This window comes from Pezoporus wallicus, unplaced genomic scaffold (assembly GCF_028554395.1).
Source record: "Pezoporus wallicus isolate ANWC-B61680 ecotype Strahan unplaced genomic scaffold, APGP_CSIRO_Pwel_v1 contig_8746, whole genome shotgun sequence".
NCBI classification, from domain to species: Eukaryota; Metazoa; Chordata; class Aves; order Psittaciformes; family Psittacidae; genus Pezoporus; species Pezoporus wallicus.
This window is the reverse complement of record NW_026642307.1, coordinates 804,815-820,923: the sequence shown is the minus strand read 5'-3', so window position 1 is coordinate 820,923 and position 16,109 is coordinate 804,815. Positions and strand designations below refer to the sequence as shown.

The 16,109-nt window shown below is 43.0% G+C and overlaps 1 protein-coding gene across 2 annotated transcripts in view; it reads right to left on the bottom strand.

Moving 5' to 3' along the window:
* Positions 1–1,309: 1,309 nt before the first annotated feature.
* KCNJ6 (potassium inwardly rectifying channel subfamily J member 6) overlaps positions 1,310–16,109 on the bottom strand; it is a 178,176-nt gene continuing 163,376 nt past the window's right edge. For both annotated transcript variants that reach the window (XM_057428715.1, XM_057428717.1), the window contains one exon: positions 1,310–4,692. In XM_057428715.1, coding sequence (XP_057284698.1) covers positions 4,367–4,692 — 326 coding nt within the window. In that variant the 3' untranslated portion in view covers positions 1,310–4,366. The remainder of the gene's footprint in view (positions 4,693–16,109) is intronic.

The window sequence follows — 16,109 nt, the reverse complement described above, 5'->3', positions numbered from 1 at the left end:
CCATTCTTCTGTTACAAACACAAGGAGTTAAAGTTTCTTTGTGCCCTTGGCATAGGGGCTGGGGCTCTGCTGTTGCTGTTATGGCAGGGTTAATTTCTTGGGAGAAGTGGGATGCGGCTTTGAACCTCCCTGGGCTGAAGAGAACAGGTCTTCCTTTTCCTGTGTGGCCTGATGTGTGCAGCTGAGTGAAATGGGAAATTCGGTCCTGTGGCTGAAAAGAGAAGAGTGAGTTCATTCCTGGTTTTGAAAGGCCTGAGTTTCCTCTTTAACTCCAGCAGAAGAACATAGACAACTCCAGACATGGGCAACTCTGCGCACCAGTTAAAGCCACAGCCTGCCTTGAACTTAACTTCAAGCCATCCAGCAAGTGTTTTCCTTTTGTATTTGCCAGCACTTTGTCTCACCTGGTTTGGCAGCTGCCTCCTGGGGACCCTTCTCTAGCACACCACCTCCTTCCTCTGCATGGCAAGAGGGATGCACAGAGCTCTGACTGTGCAGTCCTCACTCCATATGCTCCCGGTGCCTGCACTCTTGCAGCAAGTTAAATTTGTTAGGGTGGCTCACATCAATGACAATGGCTGTGGTTTTGTAGGGTGCAGATGTAGATCATAACAGCTACACACATCTAGGAGAACGCTTGTGATTTTTTATGTTTATTTTGAAATAATTTCCGAAATTCATTTTAATCCTGGTAACATGGTATTTATTAATAAGCCTGAGCTTAAAGTATTTGTTGAAGGTCAGATTGTTGCCTGGTACAAATTTGTGTTGCACTGTTAAAAGCAGCACATCTATGTCTATTATCAACATCTGAAATACCCAGTTTGGAAACTTGGGCAGGAGAGTGACAGAGTGTTATTAAAAAAACATAAAAGAAACTTAAAAAGTGAGGAGGAGCCAGTGAGGGCTGTGCAGCAGCGCACGAAGTCTGTACAAAGCACCTCTGCAGCATTTCTGTTCATTGAAGGAGAAATTGAGAGCTGCAGTAGATTACTGAGTGCTCACATTTGCCTCTGGAAGTTCTTTTGCTCCTGCAAATCACAAGACGCTCTGTGAAAAAGACATCAAAATGTATCAGTGAAATATATGAAGATGTAATGGGTCTTGGACTAATTACGTAGCCAATTATATTAAGATGTCGCAGTATTCATCTTCCTTAAATGTGATTTGCCAAAAAATTCCCATAGGGCACTGATATTTCATAGTAATATTGATTGGCACTGATATTTCATAGCATTTCATTACTTTAGCATAAGATGAAGTTCCCAGGTTAAGTAATTTACTGTTAATGAAAACACCACTCGGTATATACGGCTTGAAAATCCATTGTTAATTAACAGCATTCAATTCTTAATTTTCTTTTTACCAGTTCAGTTGAAATCATTGACACAAAATACATTGTTAAACTGCTTAATCAATCATTGTAGAAAAATAGAGGTGTTTGATAGGGACATTCTAGTACAAAGTTTACGTGAAGCTTCCCCGTTGAAAGCTTTGGAGGCTTCTATTTTGTTTTAAAGCTTATGTTACAAAAATGAGATTTCATAAACTTTACAGTCCTTACTACATTAATACCAAAGACAATAAAATACAGGGAGGGGGGAGAGAGAGAAAGAGACAAACACACACACACCTTAAGCTTTAAGTGCCCTATTCACAAAATTATAGCTTACACATGCACATGCCCCAGTGGCGGAAAGTCTGGTTTTTGTGCTAAAGGACACAAAAAAGGTTTAATTAGGGCCCTGAGCTGCTGTTTTAATTAACACAAACTTTTGTTAAACTGCAGCAATGAATCATAGAGTGGCCCAGTAAATTACAAGAGCGAAAAGCAGGTTTATCCTCAGAGGAATGCTTTGCTCTCAGCTCATGCACCTTTTGCTAGGACAGACATGCGTGGGCTGCTGGTGGCTACCGATGCCGTGTTACCCCTGACTCCTCTGCTGTAAGGCTTCTGTCTTCCAGTGGAGCTGTGGAGACACCCTTTGTTAAAAACAGTACCCCTCATGGGTAGCCTTATGGGTGGACTGTGATGGATGAACTGGAACACCTGGCAGCTGCTGATGCTGGGGAAGAAGAATGAGCTTTGAAAGGTCTGTAGCCAGATGAGTGCTATCTCACAGATATTAAGTGTAAGTAACCTTTACCAAGTTAATGGAATCAGCCATCCTGGGTGGAGGGAACAAAAATCTATATTCTGCACCATTCCTTACATCATGCTGCTTTGTGAAAGCCTTTTAGGGAAAATATCGAGCTGAAACCATCCAGCCTGATCTGCCAGTCCCTAGTGTGCAAGCCTTTTCCCACAATCTACTCTGACTGCTTCAGCACGAAGCACAGCTAGAGGATCTGAAAGAAACTCCCACTGATTAGCCACACTCTGTGAAAATTAGAATGGGGCAGTTGTTTCCAGAAAAAAAAAGAAAGAAAAAAGAAAATAGGTGTGAATTTAATGTGAAAGCTGTATCACAGTGCAAATTTTCCACCTGCCCACCAAGTTTCTCCTGAGGTTATGTTGTTTTTTTGCTCTTCTATTTTAGCATAAACGTTTCTGTACAAAAATGCTTCGGATTCTCTTCAGTGTGTTCTTTCCTTCTGGAGTAGACAGATATAAAAAGAAAAACAAAATTAAGGCTGCTGCAGCTTCTTCTCCTTTGCTGACAGAAATACTCTTTGTGATGGGCCTAAGCGAAAGCCCACCGAAAGCGATGCTTTTTCAGCAGGTAGTATTTTATGCATGCTGGGCCTGACTTGAGCGGTCCTTAGCACTGGGCAATGCCACACTGTGTGAGCAGCCCCTTAGGGAGCATGTCCGTGGAACTGTGACTGTACACCTCAGCTCCCCGCTCGTGTGAATGTTGTGTGTAAGCTATGCAAATTACCACTGCCCTGTTAATTTTAAAGTTGTCAAATGTACAGGATTTACACTGATTTACAACAGCCAAGGAGCTAACTTAAGGTGAAGAAAGTCATTAGGGAACTACTCTCCTGAGCATGGGTGGCAGGAACCTTGTGTTTATCTGAGAAACCCTGTTGAGGCATGTACCAAGGGATGTCACACCATTTGTGACTCTTCAGGACTGGCCAAGCACCGGTGCTGCCAACAAGTGAATTTCATTGATTTTGGCTTCAGATGAAACTCAGTTGTTTCGTTCGCAGCTGGGTAGCTAAAATCTACTTGCTAAGGTGCAACATTTGGTTTTCAATGGCTTGTGTTGTTCTGTGTAGCAAACTACTCTGCTGAAATCCCATAGGTAGGTGGGGAGAAGGGATTAGTTTCCCTAGATATTGCACATAAAGGATAACACCTCCACATGAAACATGCTCGCTATATTAAGAATATATAAGAAATTCTGGTTTGCCATTGAGTTTGCCACAGCCTAAATTTTAGGTTGAACTGCCAAAAAAAGAACCAGAAATGGTTTGCCTTATTTGTAAACATTTTCACAGTATATGAGTAATTTGTAATTACTAATAAATTATAAATTTATCTACCCTGCCCTCTCCCAGACCTATGGCTTTTTAGAGTCAGTGAAACGATCTGTTTGGCAAACAGTGAGGTACTCTAAATAGCTGCCAGTCTGGTACACTGAAGAAAATGTCATGCACTAGGAGAGCCATAGATAGGGGAAAAAAAGTCAATGTTACACTCCAAATATTTGAAGAGAAATGCCTACTTGATTGGTAGTTAGTTTTTGCATCCCAATACTTCTAGAAGTCTGTTTCTAAACCTACATTAATTACACATCTGTGTACATTATTTAGAAGTTCTTTACTACAGTACTTTTGTACATGCTGTGTTTATTACTAAATGTAAAGAGAAAGTAATTACATAAGGCATATGTACAGTATTAGGTTGGGTTGCAGATCCTTCTGCTCACCTTCATCTTAAAGCTGCAAGGCCCATTTCATAGAGGCTTGTCACCGAGTTTAGGAAACTGTCCTGAAATGCATAAAAACTGGAACCAAGGCCCATTACTTTGATGAGCATTAACTAGTCTTTCCTTTTAAATCCCTTGTATATATTTCCATTGCTTTTGGGTTTTTTAGTTTTTGTTGGTGTGAATAAACCTGGATGTCTGAACACAGAGAGGTGCCGAGGAAGTCAGGAGTCATTATCAGGGTGGGGATTGAGATTCCACCATAAGTAATGGGTATTGCAGCTTTAACCCATGCCTTTGCTTAGTCTGTGAATCTCTTGTTTAAACTGGGCAGGTAGATATTTCACAACTTAAGTATTTATTTTCCCAGACTTCAGAATAACAAGGAAGAAAAAAGAAAAATAAAAGGCATGTTGGAGAAAGAAAAAGGGAGCAGAGAAGGAGAAGATAAAGGAGGTGGTGTGGCCTTTATGCTTCTGGTGGTTCTACACTTTGGACTCATTCTCCAAGTTGGCCACGTCACCGTTTCTTTCATTCTGTTCTTCTTGACTCTTTTCTTCCTCTTCAGTTTCCAGCTCAGCATGCTGGTCCAGCTTGCTGGAAACTGACCATGTCAGGGGTAGTTCTGCTCGGCTGGCCATCTCTGCCAGCTCTTTGGCACTGTAAACTGGTGTGTTGGTCTCATATGTTTCATGAAAACTGTTGTAGTCTACTTCATAAAATCCATCCTCCAGAGTGAGGACAGGGGTGAAACGGTAACCCCACAGGATCTCACTCGTAATGTATGAACTTCGAGCTTGGCAGGTCATTCCTGTAACAGAGAAGGAAGAAGTGCTGTAATAAGGACCCACTGCTTTCCCAAATCTCTATTTTTTTCATAAAGAAATAGAACTGTATATAAAGACGCACATGCCAGAAAAGAATTAGGTTTGACATCATATAAGGTTGAGCTTAGAAAGCAGTTTTACAGTGTGTAACCTATTTGATGTTCTTTCCTTCTGTGCATGCACATAATCACAAGTGGTGAGACTGTGACCAGAGGTTAACATTTCTTTATTAAATGCAGTTCTGCTTTCTGTATCTCACCAATGAGTAACTCACCCTCTGATGAGTCTCAGTTTATTGAGAGATCACGTAACTTGCACCCTGTCATCCATCAGCTCCCTGGCATGTAACAAACCCATGCTGCCACGTTCAGTGCTTGCCCAGGCTAACTGAGGAACTTATACAGAAGCTTTTCTCTACTGCAGCCAACCTATGAGCCTGTGATCCATGGGTTGACTTTGCTCCTCTAGAGGTTGCGCCTGTCTTTTAGTTATGCTGCTTGAAGATTTGGGCTAGTGGCCAATGCACAAACAGTGAAACTGCTGAAGGACATTGTGATAGTGTGTGGATTCAGATAAATGGGACTAACTTCTTTGGTATCTTCCTTCACAGCTCTGCTGGACCTCACTCTGGAAGCTGCTATAGGGCAAAAAGATCTGTAAGATGCTACCTTTTGTTAAGAGGCATAGAGATAGACAGGTAGTTTTTCCAAGCTCAGAATGTAGTCCAGAGTGTCCTCTGGGTGAAGAAACACCTGGCCATGACACAGACCTGGTACTTGAAGAATCTGTCCCATCTCAGTCAAACAACTCAGGGAAGCACTACAATCATAGAATTATAGAATGGTTTGGGTTGGAAAAGACCTTAAGCTCATCTAGTTCCAACCCCCTTGCCATGGGCAGGGACATCTCACACTAAACCATCTCACCCAAGGCTCTGTCCAACCTGGCCTTGAACACTGCCAGGGATGGAGCATTTACCACTTACTTGGGCAACCCATTCCAGTGCCTCACCACCCTCACAGTAAAGAACTTCTTCCTTATATCCAATCCAAACCTCCCCTGTTTAAGTTTCAGCCCATTGCCCCTTATCCTATCACTACAGTCCCTAATGAAGAGTCCCTCCCCGGCATCCCTACAGGCCCCCTTCAGATACTGGAAGGCTGCAATGAGGTCTCCACGCAGCCTTCTCTTCTCCAGACTGAACAGCCCCAACTTTCTCAGCCTGTCTTCATACAGGAGGTGCTCTAGCCCCAGTATCATTCTCATGGCCCCTATCCATTCTCTCCATGTACTCCCACTTTGCTGACAGCATGTTTTTGCCTCTCAAATTCACTTCTCCTGACCCTTTTCCTAGTCTGCTGGGTGTCCCCTTTCACTTCTAAGCATTAAGGTAGCAGGAAACAGGTTAACCAAAGAAGTGGTGAATGGAGCATCCCTGGCAGTGTTCAAGGCCAGGTTGGACAGAGCCTTGTGTGACATGGTTTAGTGCAAGGTGCCCCTGCCCATGGCAGGGGGATTGGAACTAGATGATCTTAATGTCCTTTCCAACCCTAACTATTCTATGATTCTATGTGATGATTTTCCTTTAATTATTTGCACACAATTAATTATGTATTACTAAGCAAACTTCAGCTGAACAGTAAATGTTGAGTACTTAGTAAATCGAGTTACGTAACCCCAGGACAAGCCTGCCACACATCACTTATTTAGAAGGTAATCATAAGCAATCAAAAAAAAAATGTTTAATTTGAGGGGCACAAATGGCAGTCTGTAGAAGTGCACATTGTTTCTCTGCACTGCTGGCATCCTGGAAAGTCATACTGGGAGTCCCAGGAAGAGCAAACATTGATAGTTTAATGTCTCAGATATTTTTCAGGGCTGTGCAAACTGCTCTGGATAATTCTGCCCTCATTCTCTTGAGCTTCCTCTCCTAGCTCAGACAGCTTGCTTCTGAGTGAAAACCATTGTTTATTGGTACTCTGTCTTTTTCACTTATGACAATATGTTTAGAAAGACATTTACCAGCTTATACCATACTGCAGTACTTCAGCCCTTCTTCAGCTTTTCCCTCCACTCACTGCAGTGCCTCAGACCCTCTGGAGTGGTGACTGTCAGGGAAAGCTTAAGTATGAAAACTGCTGCACTGAACCTACCTGCCATAGCCAGGCAGAAATGCCACTGCACTCCTACTGTGTTCACTGATCTTAATTTCTCTTTCCTTATGCCTGGCAGAAATACTCAAGCCTTCATTTCTCTCAGGGTTGCAGGACAAGACATGTTCACATTTCAATTCTCAAGTAATGCACAAATAGAAATAGAAAGATCTCTTTTTCTATTCCTATCACAGGTGGGAAGGACAGAAGGACATGAAACTGATGAAACTGTATGACAGAAATAATCTCTTGTGAGATTTCCTGTGTGATTTTTAGTCTAAAGGAGATCTTTTTCTTTGTTTTTTCCCCCCACAAAATGATGGAGGGAGAGGAACTTGGCATCTTACAGAGCACTATAGATATGAGAAACACACTAGTTGTGTGGCAGCTTTCCCAAAGGGAGATTTGCTTTTCACACCATTCTTCTGCACAGACCCAGCAGTTTGGGTGCAGTACTTGGTAGGATCTTCTCACCCTGGCAGAGGGGCACCAGTGGTCTGGGAAGCAGAGAGGGCCAGCAGCAGCCAGTGTGGCCATGTCCTCCCTGCTGCCTCAGGCACCTCCATGGGCTGGTGTCTGACCAGCTCCTTTGCTGCTCCTCGGTGCTGCATGAAGACCAGTGATTCTGGATGTGTTTCCCCAAAGGAATGTGCCATTCCTAAGACTCATGCTCCTCTAATCCCTCGCTCTGCTGCTGAAATTCAACTTCAAAGTGAGTGAAAAATTTGGAATTTTCGTTTCAAGGGCAACTATATTAAATAAAGAAATAAAAAAAAATAATGTTGAGGCCCCTTTGAAGCAGTATTGCTTTCCTGTGCTCAGACCAAGTACCCAGGGATCCTGCTGCTTTGGTTGGGAAAAATTTGTTTGACTGGTGGGAAAAAGCAGGGCGATTTTCTGCAGAAGTCAAGAAGATTAATTGAATTACGTTAGACTTAGAGCTCATTAAAAACAAACCCTCATCTGAAATCTTGACCTGTCTCCGTTTTTAATTTAGTCTCCCATTCAGGAATGATTTAATACCCATTTCTTTTCCACGGCAAGGTGAAATACTTTCAGAGCTAGAATAAAAGAGTTAGGATTTTTCAAGCAAGAAAGTTGATCAAGAGAAAGACCTTAGCTGGTGAGGGATGTGTGTATGACAGAGACCTTATATGCTCTCTAAAGGCTGAGTAAGCTAATACAGAAAGAATGTGTAAGTGGATCACAAGGATTCCAGATTAAAATGTGCCACAGTTGTGCAGACCCTTGAAGTGATTGTCACTGTGCCTGCGCGGCTCTGGAAGCAAAGCAGATTAATTTCTGCATTTCTGCATGGGGCGGCTTTACCAGCCCCTGCTTGTGCTGGCTCAGACATCCTTCAGCTCCTCAAACATCAGATCTTCTTCTCTGCATTTAAGCTCTTGCTATTGTTTGCGTGTTATTGTTTCATATATTATTGCCTAATTTACATGTTTCATTGTATTCTATGGTTTTAATTGTCCTGTAAAAGGAAATGTGACTTTTTTTATTCCCTGTAAGTTCTGGACATGCTTTTGGTCGACAGGGGAGGCTGCATCTTCAGTGAAGACATTTTAGGCTTTAGGTTTTCAAGCACTGTGCGATTTATTCAGTGATTGTGTGGTTTACATGTAGCCACAGATCTGTTACACAATGGCTGTAAAAATGATTGCGGTTTGACATTTTGACTAGTGTCTCATTTTAATTGGATCCCTTCAGGGCAGAGGAGAGCCGGGGAGCCTTTGGAGCTACTTAGCTCAGCATTAATTGGACCTTTTCAAAACAAGCTGAGAAATTAAGACACCCAAATAATTCATTCTACATTAATTAAAACTATAACTGGAAGGAACGGGCAATCGGAGAAGGAGCGTCGGACTCCAGCGGAAACCTCAGGGCTGCGATGGGCAGGGAGCCGGCGCAGCGGGTGGTGAGGGAGGAGCGTTCCCGCTGGGCCGGGCAGCTGCTTGCCCCTGCACGTCCCCGCACGGCGGCTCTGCAGCTGCCTGCACCATCTGTCCCTGCTGCCTGGCGCGGTGGGACGGCCGCGGCAGGGTTAGGTTGCAGGGCCATGAGGCTTGCGCTTGCACCTGTTCACCTTGCTGTGTGCTGTGTCTTAAACACTTCGCGAGGTGATGAGACCTCCGATGGTTGCCCTTTGCTGCTGTCTCACTCCCTTAAACAAGAAGCGTTTTTAATGAGCGGTGACGAGCTTTTGTCTGTGTTGCAGCTTCCTGTTAGGTCTTAATGACAGCGTTGCTGTCTGTTTTGTGTTTGCACAGGCGAGGTAACCACGACTGAGTGTTGTGCAAATAGTTGATCGCTGGGCAAATTACCTGAGTAATAAAATCAATTGCCATCTTACTTCACTGTAGGTTGTTTTCTTATTATGTCTGATGTTCAGTTAGAGCTGTATGGGATCTACCCACACACTGTAAGAGTTGCCACTTCTCTGTGAAAGATACCCACCGAGGTAGGCACAGTTCCTATCGCTCCTTTGTTCCCATTCCTGGGTCAGAACTATGCAAGGCGAGTGGTAAACTGAATTTTGGTCCTTGTTATATCAAGAGAGGCAAACTAAATTATGGGCATTGCGTGAAGGAGGCTTTTGTTTTTAATTGAAGCAACCAAGCTAACCCGGCAACATTTTAGTTGTTTCGCTTTCAAATAGGAACAAAAAAGTTGCTGCTAACAGCGCTGGGATTAGCTGCATGTATCTCAAATCAGCAATTAGTTACTACTTTGGATAGTCTCATTACCACACAAACAGTGTAATTTAAACTTTAATTTATCATCTAAATACTTATTATTCATATTCAACAGGTGAGGAGCTGAACTGCACAGAGACATGAGCAATGCTGCAGAGTGAAGAGTGGCTTGTGAGCAGGAGCCAGCATGCCAAGCCACTTTGTCTGCATGGAATTTGACACACAGCTGGGCTCCTGCTGCAAGGTGCCCGTGCTGGGGTGGGGATGCTGTAGAGGGCTTGGTCACATATCATAGAAACACAGAATGATTTGGGTTGAAGGGACCTTAAAGCTCATCCAGTTCCACCCCCCTGCCATGTGCAGGGACACCTTCCACTAGACCAGGTTGCTCCAAGCCCTGTCCAGCCTGACATCCATGACATTATATGATGTGTTTGTTTCAGCAATAAGTCAGGACCAGGCTCTGGTTCATGGTAACATGTGGGCTGTTCCTCTCCAGAGTGCAGGCTGCAGTGGCTCCCTCTGCCTGGCTGAGGGCATGGACACTATTTTGGTGTACCCCATCGGCAATTTTCCTTGCAGCTAGAGTGAAAGGTTTTATTGAGGTTAACATCTGCACCATGCAGCCTAAGAAAATGAGAGAATAATTCCCCTAAGCTGTTGCTGATAGGTGGGTACGGTTACAACCCCACCTTTGACTGATGAGAGCTAGTATCAAAGTTGATGTCACCTCCAGATTCATTACTCTTGGAAAGTCGACCTGTGCAGTTATTTTGAGGTTACAACTTGTTCATGATGTCTACTGCTGTTTAGGCTTATGCTTTGCACTTACAGTGCTACAAGGGTTTGGTGTGGTGACCCAGAGTGACTTGATGCATTTTCTCACAGTGCACTTAATTTAAGATTTCATGGTAGCTTACACAATAATATGCTGCGTCATGCACTCTTACCATATATTATTTCACTTTGTGATGGGAGTCGTCAAAAATAAAATGCTGTTAAAAGTCAGGGGGGAAAGGGTACTTCAAAATCACAGCATCTAATACATATTTGGGCTGAAATACAGTGATTTTCAGTTCCACATCAGTCTACTGCAGATGACACAGTGACACCCTCATTCAGCTTTTATTTTACTAGAGGAAGTCTTCCTTATAACAGGACTTTTTATTTTCAAATTTCACTCCTGACAGGACTGCAAATGAAATGAAAGGGGCAAGAATTATGGCGCATTGCTGACTGCATCTCTTTGGCTGACAGCCACAATGTCAGGCTGATTTCGAGGTTCAGCAATTTCCTTCTCACCCTTCACAGAATCAGGCAGACAAAACTGAATGGGATATCTCATAAGAACACTGGTTTTCAATCACTGCATGGGAAATTTCCTTCACAGTTCAACCTGGAGTAAGACTTCAGCAGCAGGGGACCCAACCGCACACAGAAAACAGTGGTGTCTCCATTTCTGGGGTGAGTGGAGTTTCACTCATGTACAGAATTTGGTCTGGGGTGTCTAGCTGGGAGCTAAGATTTCCATATGCATGTGCGATGCTCCTATTATATTTCTTTCACACTGGCTTTATTCATAGCATCCTTTGCTAAGGTATCACTAAGGTAGAGGTTTTGATCTACTTCATCAAAAGGTTCATTTTTATCATCAGAATCTTTAAAACTCAAACCAGACATGTAGGAGATTCTATGGCTCTGGAGATTAATTCCTACAGCCTCTGTGTCAGTGCTCATGATGAAACTATTTTGCTGTAGGAATTATGAAGAAGGGGGGGGGGGGGGTGCTGACCTGTAGCGTTCAGGCTGACTTTTGTACTTTGCCTGAGGCGAGGGTGAGAAGGTGGGGGAATTTTATTTAAACACTGTGATGATGGTGCTAATACTGAGTTAATTAGATCAATGTGCACCTTGCATCTGAAACTTCAGTATAGGGCTCAGAAAAGCTGCAGTGACTTTTTAGGCTAGTTAAGTATCGCAGAGCAGTACACGACAAGGCAGGGAGATGGTCTCTGCCAAGATGACCTTTTGGTCTCACATATTTGGTGCGAGATTTGTCAGTCTGCTATTTTTAGATGTTAAGAGGAATGAGAAAGCAATGTGTGCTATTAATAACAACCAAAAGGGTAGGAGTCAAGAGCTCCTGATTGACACCTTGGTTCTCCTGCAGACATTGTGTGGGCTTTGGCAAATTACTTTGCTTTGCTGGATGTGTTTAACTGGCATGCCGCAAGGGATATGCTGGGATTTAAAGGCAGTAGATGTGCTTGCTGTACATCCTCTTCCTCGTTTAGACACTCACTGTCAAATTCATACTAAACAATTCTCCCTGGTGTGAAAATTATTGCCTCAAAAAAGGGCAGAGATTTAGCACAAAATTTTCATAGTGCCACCAAGTTATTGTCAGAATCATCAGTTGTCATTGCTGGAAAATGATGCAAATACCGCAGAATAATAGATTGGTTAGGTTAGGAAGGGACCTTAAAGATCATTTGGTTCCAACCCCCTGCTGTGGGCAGTGACACCTTTTACTAGTCCGGGTTGCTCCAAGCCTTGTCCAACCTGGCCTGGAACACTGCCAGGGATGGGGCAGCCACAACTCCTCTGTGCCAGTGTCTCATAATCCTCACAGTAAAGGATTAATTCCTAATATCTAATCTCAATCTATCCTTTTTCATTTTAAAGCCATTCCCTCTTGTCCTGTCACTACATGCCCTTACTCTGGTAAGATATTTTTCCCCTCCTTTTTGAATTTAGGTACATCTGACAAGAAATCAGGCAGGTTGTTACCCTTATTTGAGTAAAAATCCCATAAATACATATCTAAACTTTCACTCAGAGCTAGCAAAGGGGAATACCCTGGGGTTCTGATAACTTGATTCAGAACACACCTGGAAATTGGCTGCTTATCTCATGCTGAGAAATGTGAGGATTTTAATGTATCTTTGCTTCAGCATTCCTGGGAATCTGTTCATGACAGCCTCGTGTTGTGGGTTGTGAACAGTGTGTGTGTCTTCTCCATGCCCCAGCTACATCAGAGCATGGCCACTCTAGGCTTTGGGGCAGCAACTGGAGAGAGGAATTTGTGTGTGAATGGGAGAGAAAGGGAGGGGAGACAGATGTTTTTGTCTTACGAGAATAGAAAGAACTAACTTTCACTGTTACTTTCTTTTTGTTTTGTTTTTCCCTCTTTAATGTTAATACCGGTTCTTTTTTTTCTTTCTTTTTTTTTTTTTTCTGTAAATGATTCCAGTGATTTGGTATTTCTATTTTTGTATTTCTTATTTAATCAGACCAAGAAGCTGATCACTGTATTTGAAATTCTATAGCTTTGATCTAATTCCATCTGTGAATTCTGATCAGAGGTCTTTGTGGTAGCTGCTGTCTTCATCTCACAGCTGACGACGGGACCAGTGACAAGCTTCACATCAGAAAATGTAAGTTGCCATGGAGTGGGCTGGAGCAGCTGGCCTGACCACGAGCAGTGGTAATAAAATCATATCCCCCATGGAAGGAGGCATATATTATTAGGTCATGTTTGCGTAACAGCGGATTATGCATGGGAAAGTGAGCTGATGAGAAGCCATAATTTCAATCCAGTGAGACTTTCTGACACACCAAAATCTACTTCTTTCTAAACAAGATGAAAACCAATAACAAGTATGGAAAAAATGGAATTGCTATTAAGTTAAATTCTAAATGAAGTTTTAACTTGGATGGGTCAAAGCATCTGTTTTCAGTCTGACTTCTTCAACTGTGATATCCTGTACAATGCAGCATCTAAATTAGTAAAAGATGGCCATGTTTTAGTCTTTTTTTCAAAATTTAAAAAAATGCACATTCCCCCTATGCCTGAAGATTTCAAAGCCAGCAAAATTATATTTTCCAGTGGAAAAATGCTGAGTTATAAATGTTTGATTTACTTGGTTCGTATTTCTCCTATCAGGAATTAAATATACTTGAGTATTTTTGTGTCTAATTTCTCGCTTTTTAAGTGCATGTAGCTTAGTCTGAGAAATGGTACACGATAAGGCAGAAAAGCTTGACTGGTTCAATCTCAAATGTGCTGCCGTGTTTTGCTAACAGTACTACATATACTGTCAATAAACAGCTTCTCAAAGATATTGTACAATTACAATTCAGCCAGCAGTTAACCTTCATTTAGCCTTACATTCAGGCCATGCCCAGCACATCAAGCTGCCTGATGCGGATGAATTTTAATCATTTTTTTTCAGCTGCACTTTTTCAGTTGGATGATGATTACATTCTTCTGTGGACTAAACCTGTGAAATTTGATACATCAAATAACACAGTATCTGATAGAGAGAGAAGCTTGTTTCAGAACTGGCACTTGGAGCCCTTGGGAACGGGAAACCCAATTCAGTGAAACTGGAACATGAAGTACCAGGATTTTGTACCCTACTCTGTGTCTGACTGTTGGGCTACATTTATAGATCCGGTGGTTTCTCAAACATTGAATCAGCACACACGAGTGCTGTATTTTTCCTACAGGTATCCACCACAGGAGGATATAGGGAAATTTTGTCTACAAGAAGCTGCAGTACATGGTTTTATCTGTGATGGCTCTGCTTTCAGAATGCTGCAGACTTGTCCTAACCTCTTAAAAATACATTCCTGTTAATCTGTGGGCTTCCTCCTGAATTCTGGCCTGCAGATGGGATGACTTCCTCTGGTGTGCAGGCAGTCTGCTCTGCAATTTCCTGCTAAATGGCTGGGAGCCGGCAGCGGGCTTCAGCTGAGCCGCCTGCTGCTGCCTCACTGGAGAAAGGTCTTGGCAGGACTCTTCACTAAATAGTACAACCTGACCCACCAGAGCAGAGGTAAGACATGGAGCAGAGGGGATCCTCAGTGGCAGGGTGTGTGAAGACCCCCAGGAGTACCTCCGGGCTAACAGTGCCATTTATGATTTTGGACCTCTTGAACTGTCCTGCTAGCTTGCTTCCTTAACAGAGAGGATGTCAAGCCAGCAAGAATCACAGCCCTTGCAGGAGTTTATGTTGGCTCATAAGCAACATCTTTAATTCTTATACCAGAGAAGCTTAGGAAATACATAGTTTACATAAATACTTCAGTTTAGTTATCTCAGCCTTGAAAGCACTTTGGGCTCAATCTGTTTTATGGTCTCTCCAGTCACTAGGTTCACTGCTGCTGGGGAAAAACATCTCAGAAAAGCGCCATGAGAAGAGAGGATGGGGGACCCCCAGCCACACACTGGTGGCCAGCGATACAGGTCCCCTGCCCTTTCCCGCACCTTTTGTGAATGGGTGGAGGTCCCCAGGAAGACTTAGTTTTAGATAAAAGAGGGTGAAGAAGGAGCTGCTTGAGCTGCTGCATTACCCATCTTGGTGAATAAACCAGTAGAAGAGCTTCTGTTCTTCCCTGTTCAGCATAAACCCATAAAAAGGTCTAAATGAGATCAGTATCTCCAAAGCAGGTTCCTCTCTCTGCGCTCCTTGCTGGGGAGGCAGGAGATGGGAACGGGACAGGTACAGATTACAGGCAGGAAATGAAGAAAATAAAATGCACCCTCTAACACTTCCAAGCTTCACAGTTTGATAAAGCACTATGTCTTTTTGAAAACTCCACCTTTGATACGCAGTTTAGATGGGAACTGCTCCTTCTCCAAGGTGTTCAGGCTACATTGCAAGACACAACTGATCAGATGCACCTACAGCAAGCTTCCCAGGAAGGTATTAGTAGAACTGGATGCTTTGCAGGTTGCTTGCTCGCTCAACTGTTGAGAATACAGACCCTAAATGAACTTGGCCTTCGAAAGCTGCAAAGACATTGTTTATGTGAGAGCTCTTCCAAGATGTCGTCCTCTAAGACGCATGCACAGAGAACCAATCTTTTCTGGAGAAACACAAATGACTGCTATATTGGCTCCGTTCTACATGATGCACAGCATAGGCAAGCTTCTTAAGGAACATGTATTTAGCACACAGTCATGGCTGGGGCTGAGACTAGAACACAGCATGTTTGGGCACTGCTGAAATCCCACATCAGCATTAAAGCCAAGGGGTAGCTGGGGGAAAAACCCCTTTAGTCAGAATGGTGCTTGCTGTGAAAGAAGCATTTTCTGTAACAGCTTGTACCTGCTGCACACTTGTGCTGTCATGACAGTGAGAGAAACATTTAATTAAAATAGATGTGTGATCTATTTCACCTCTTGCTGTGCAGGCTTCTTAAACATGTAATTCGAGTCTGCATGTTTGGATGGCTTTTGTTTCTCTTCTTAAAATGCTACTTACAAAGAGAACAGAACACCCAAGGTTTGCTCTATTCTGAACTTTACCGACTTAGAGCTCTTTATAAAAATGTCACATTTTACTGCAGAAATGTGTGTGAACCCAGGACTGAAGACAAACCAGTGTGACATGCAGCATGGCATGGTGTAAAATTCAGGAAATAAGGACGTTCGCTAGCTTTTTGACAACAAAATCAATGACTCACCCACAAAGCATTCTGGTGGTTGTTTCTAGGTTTGTGGCTAATGGCATTGCTGAAGCCTGCTTTAGTTGT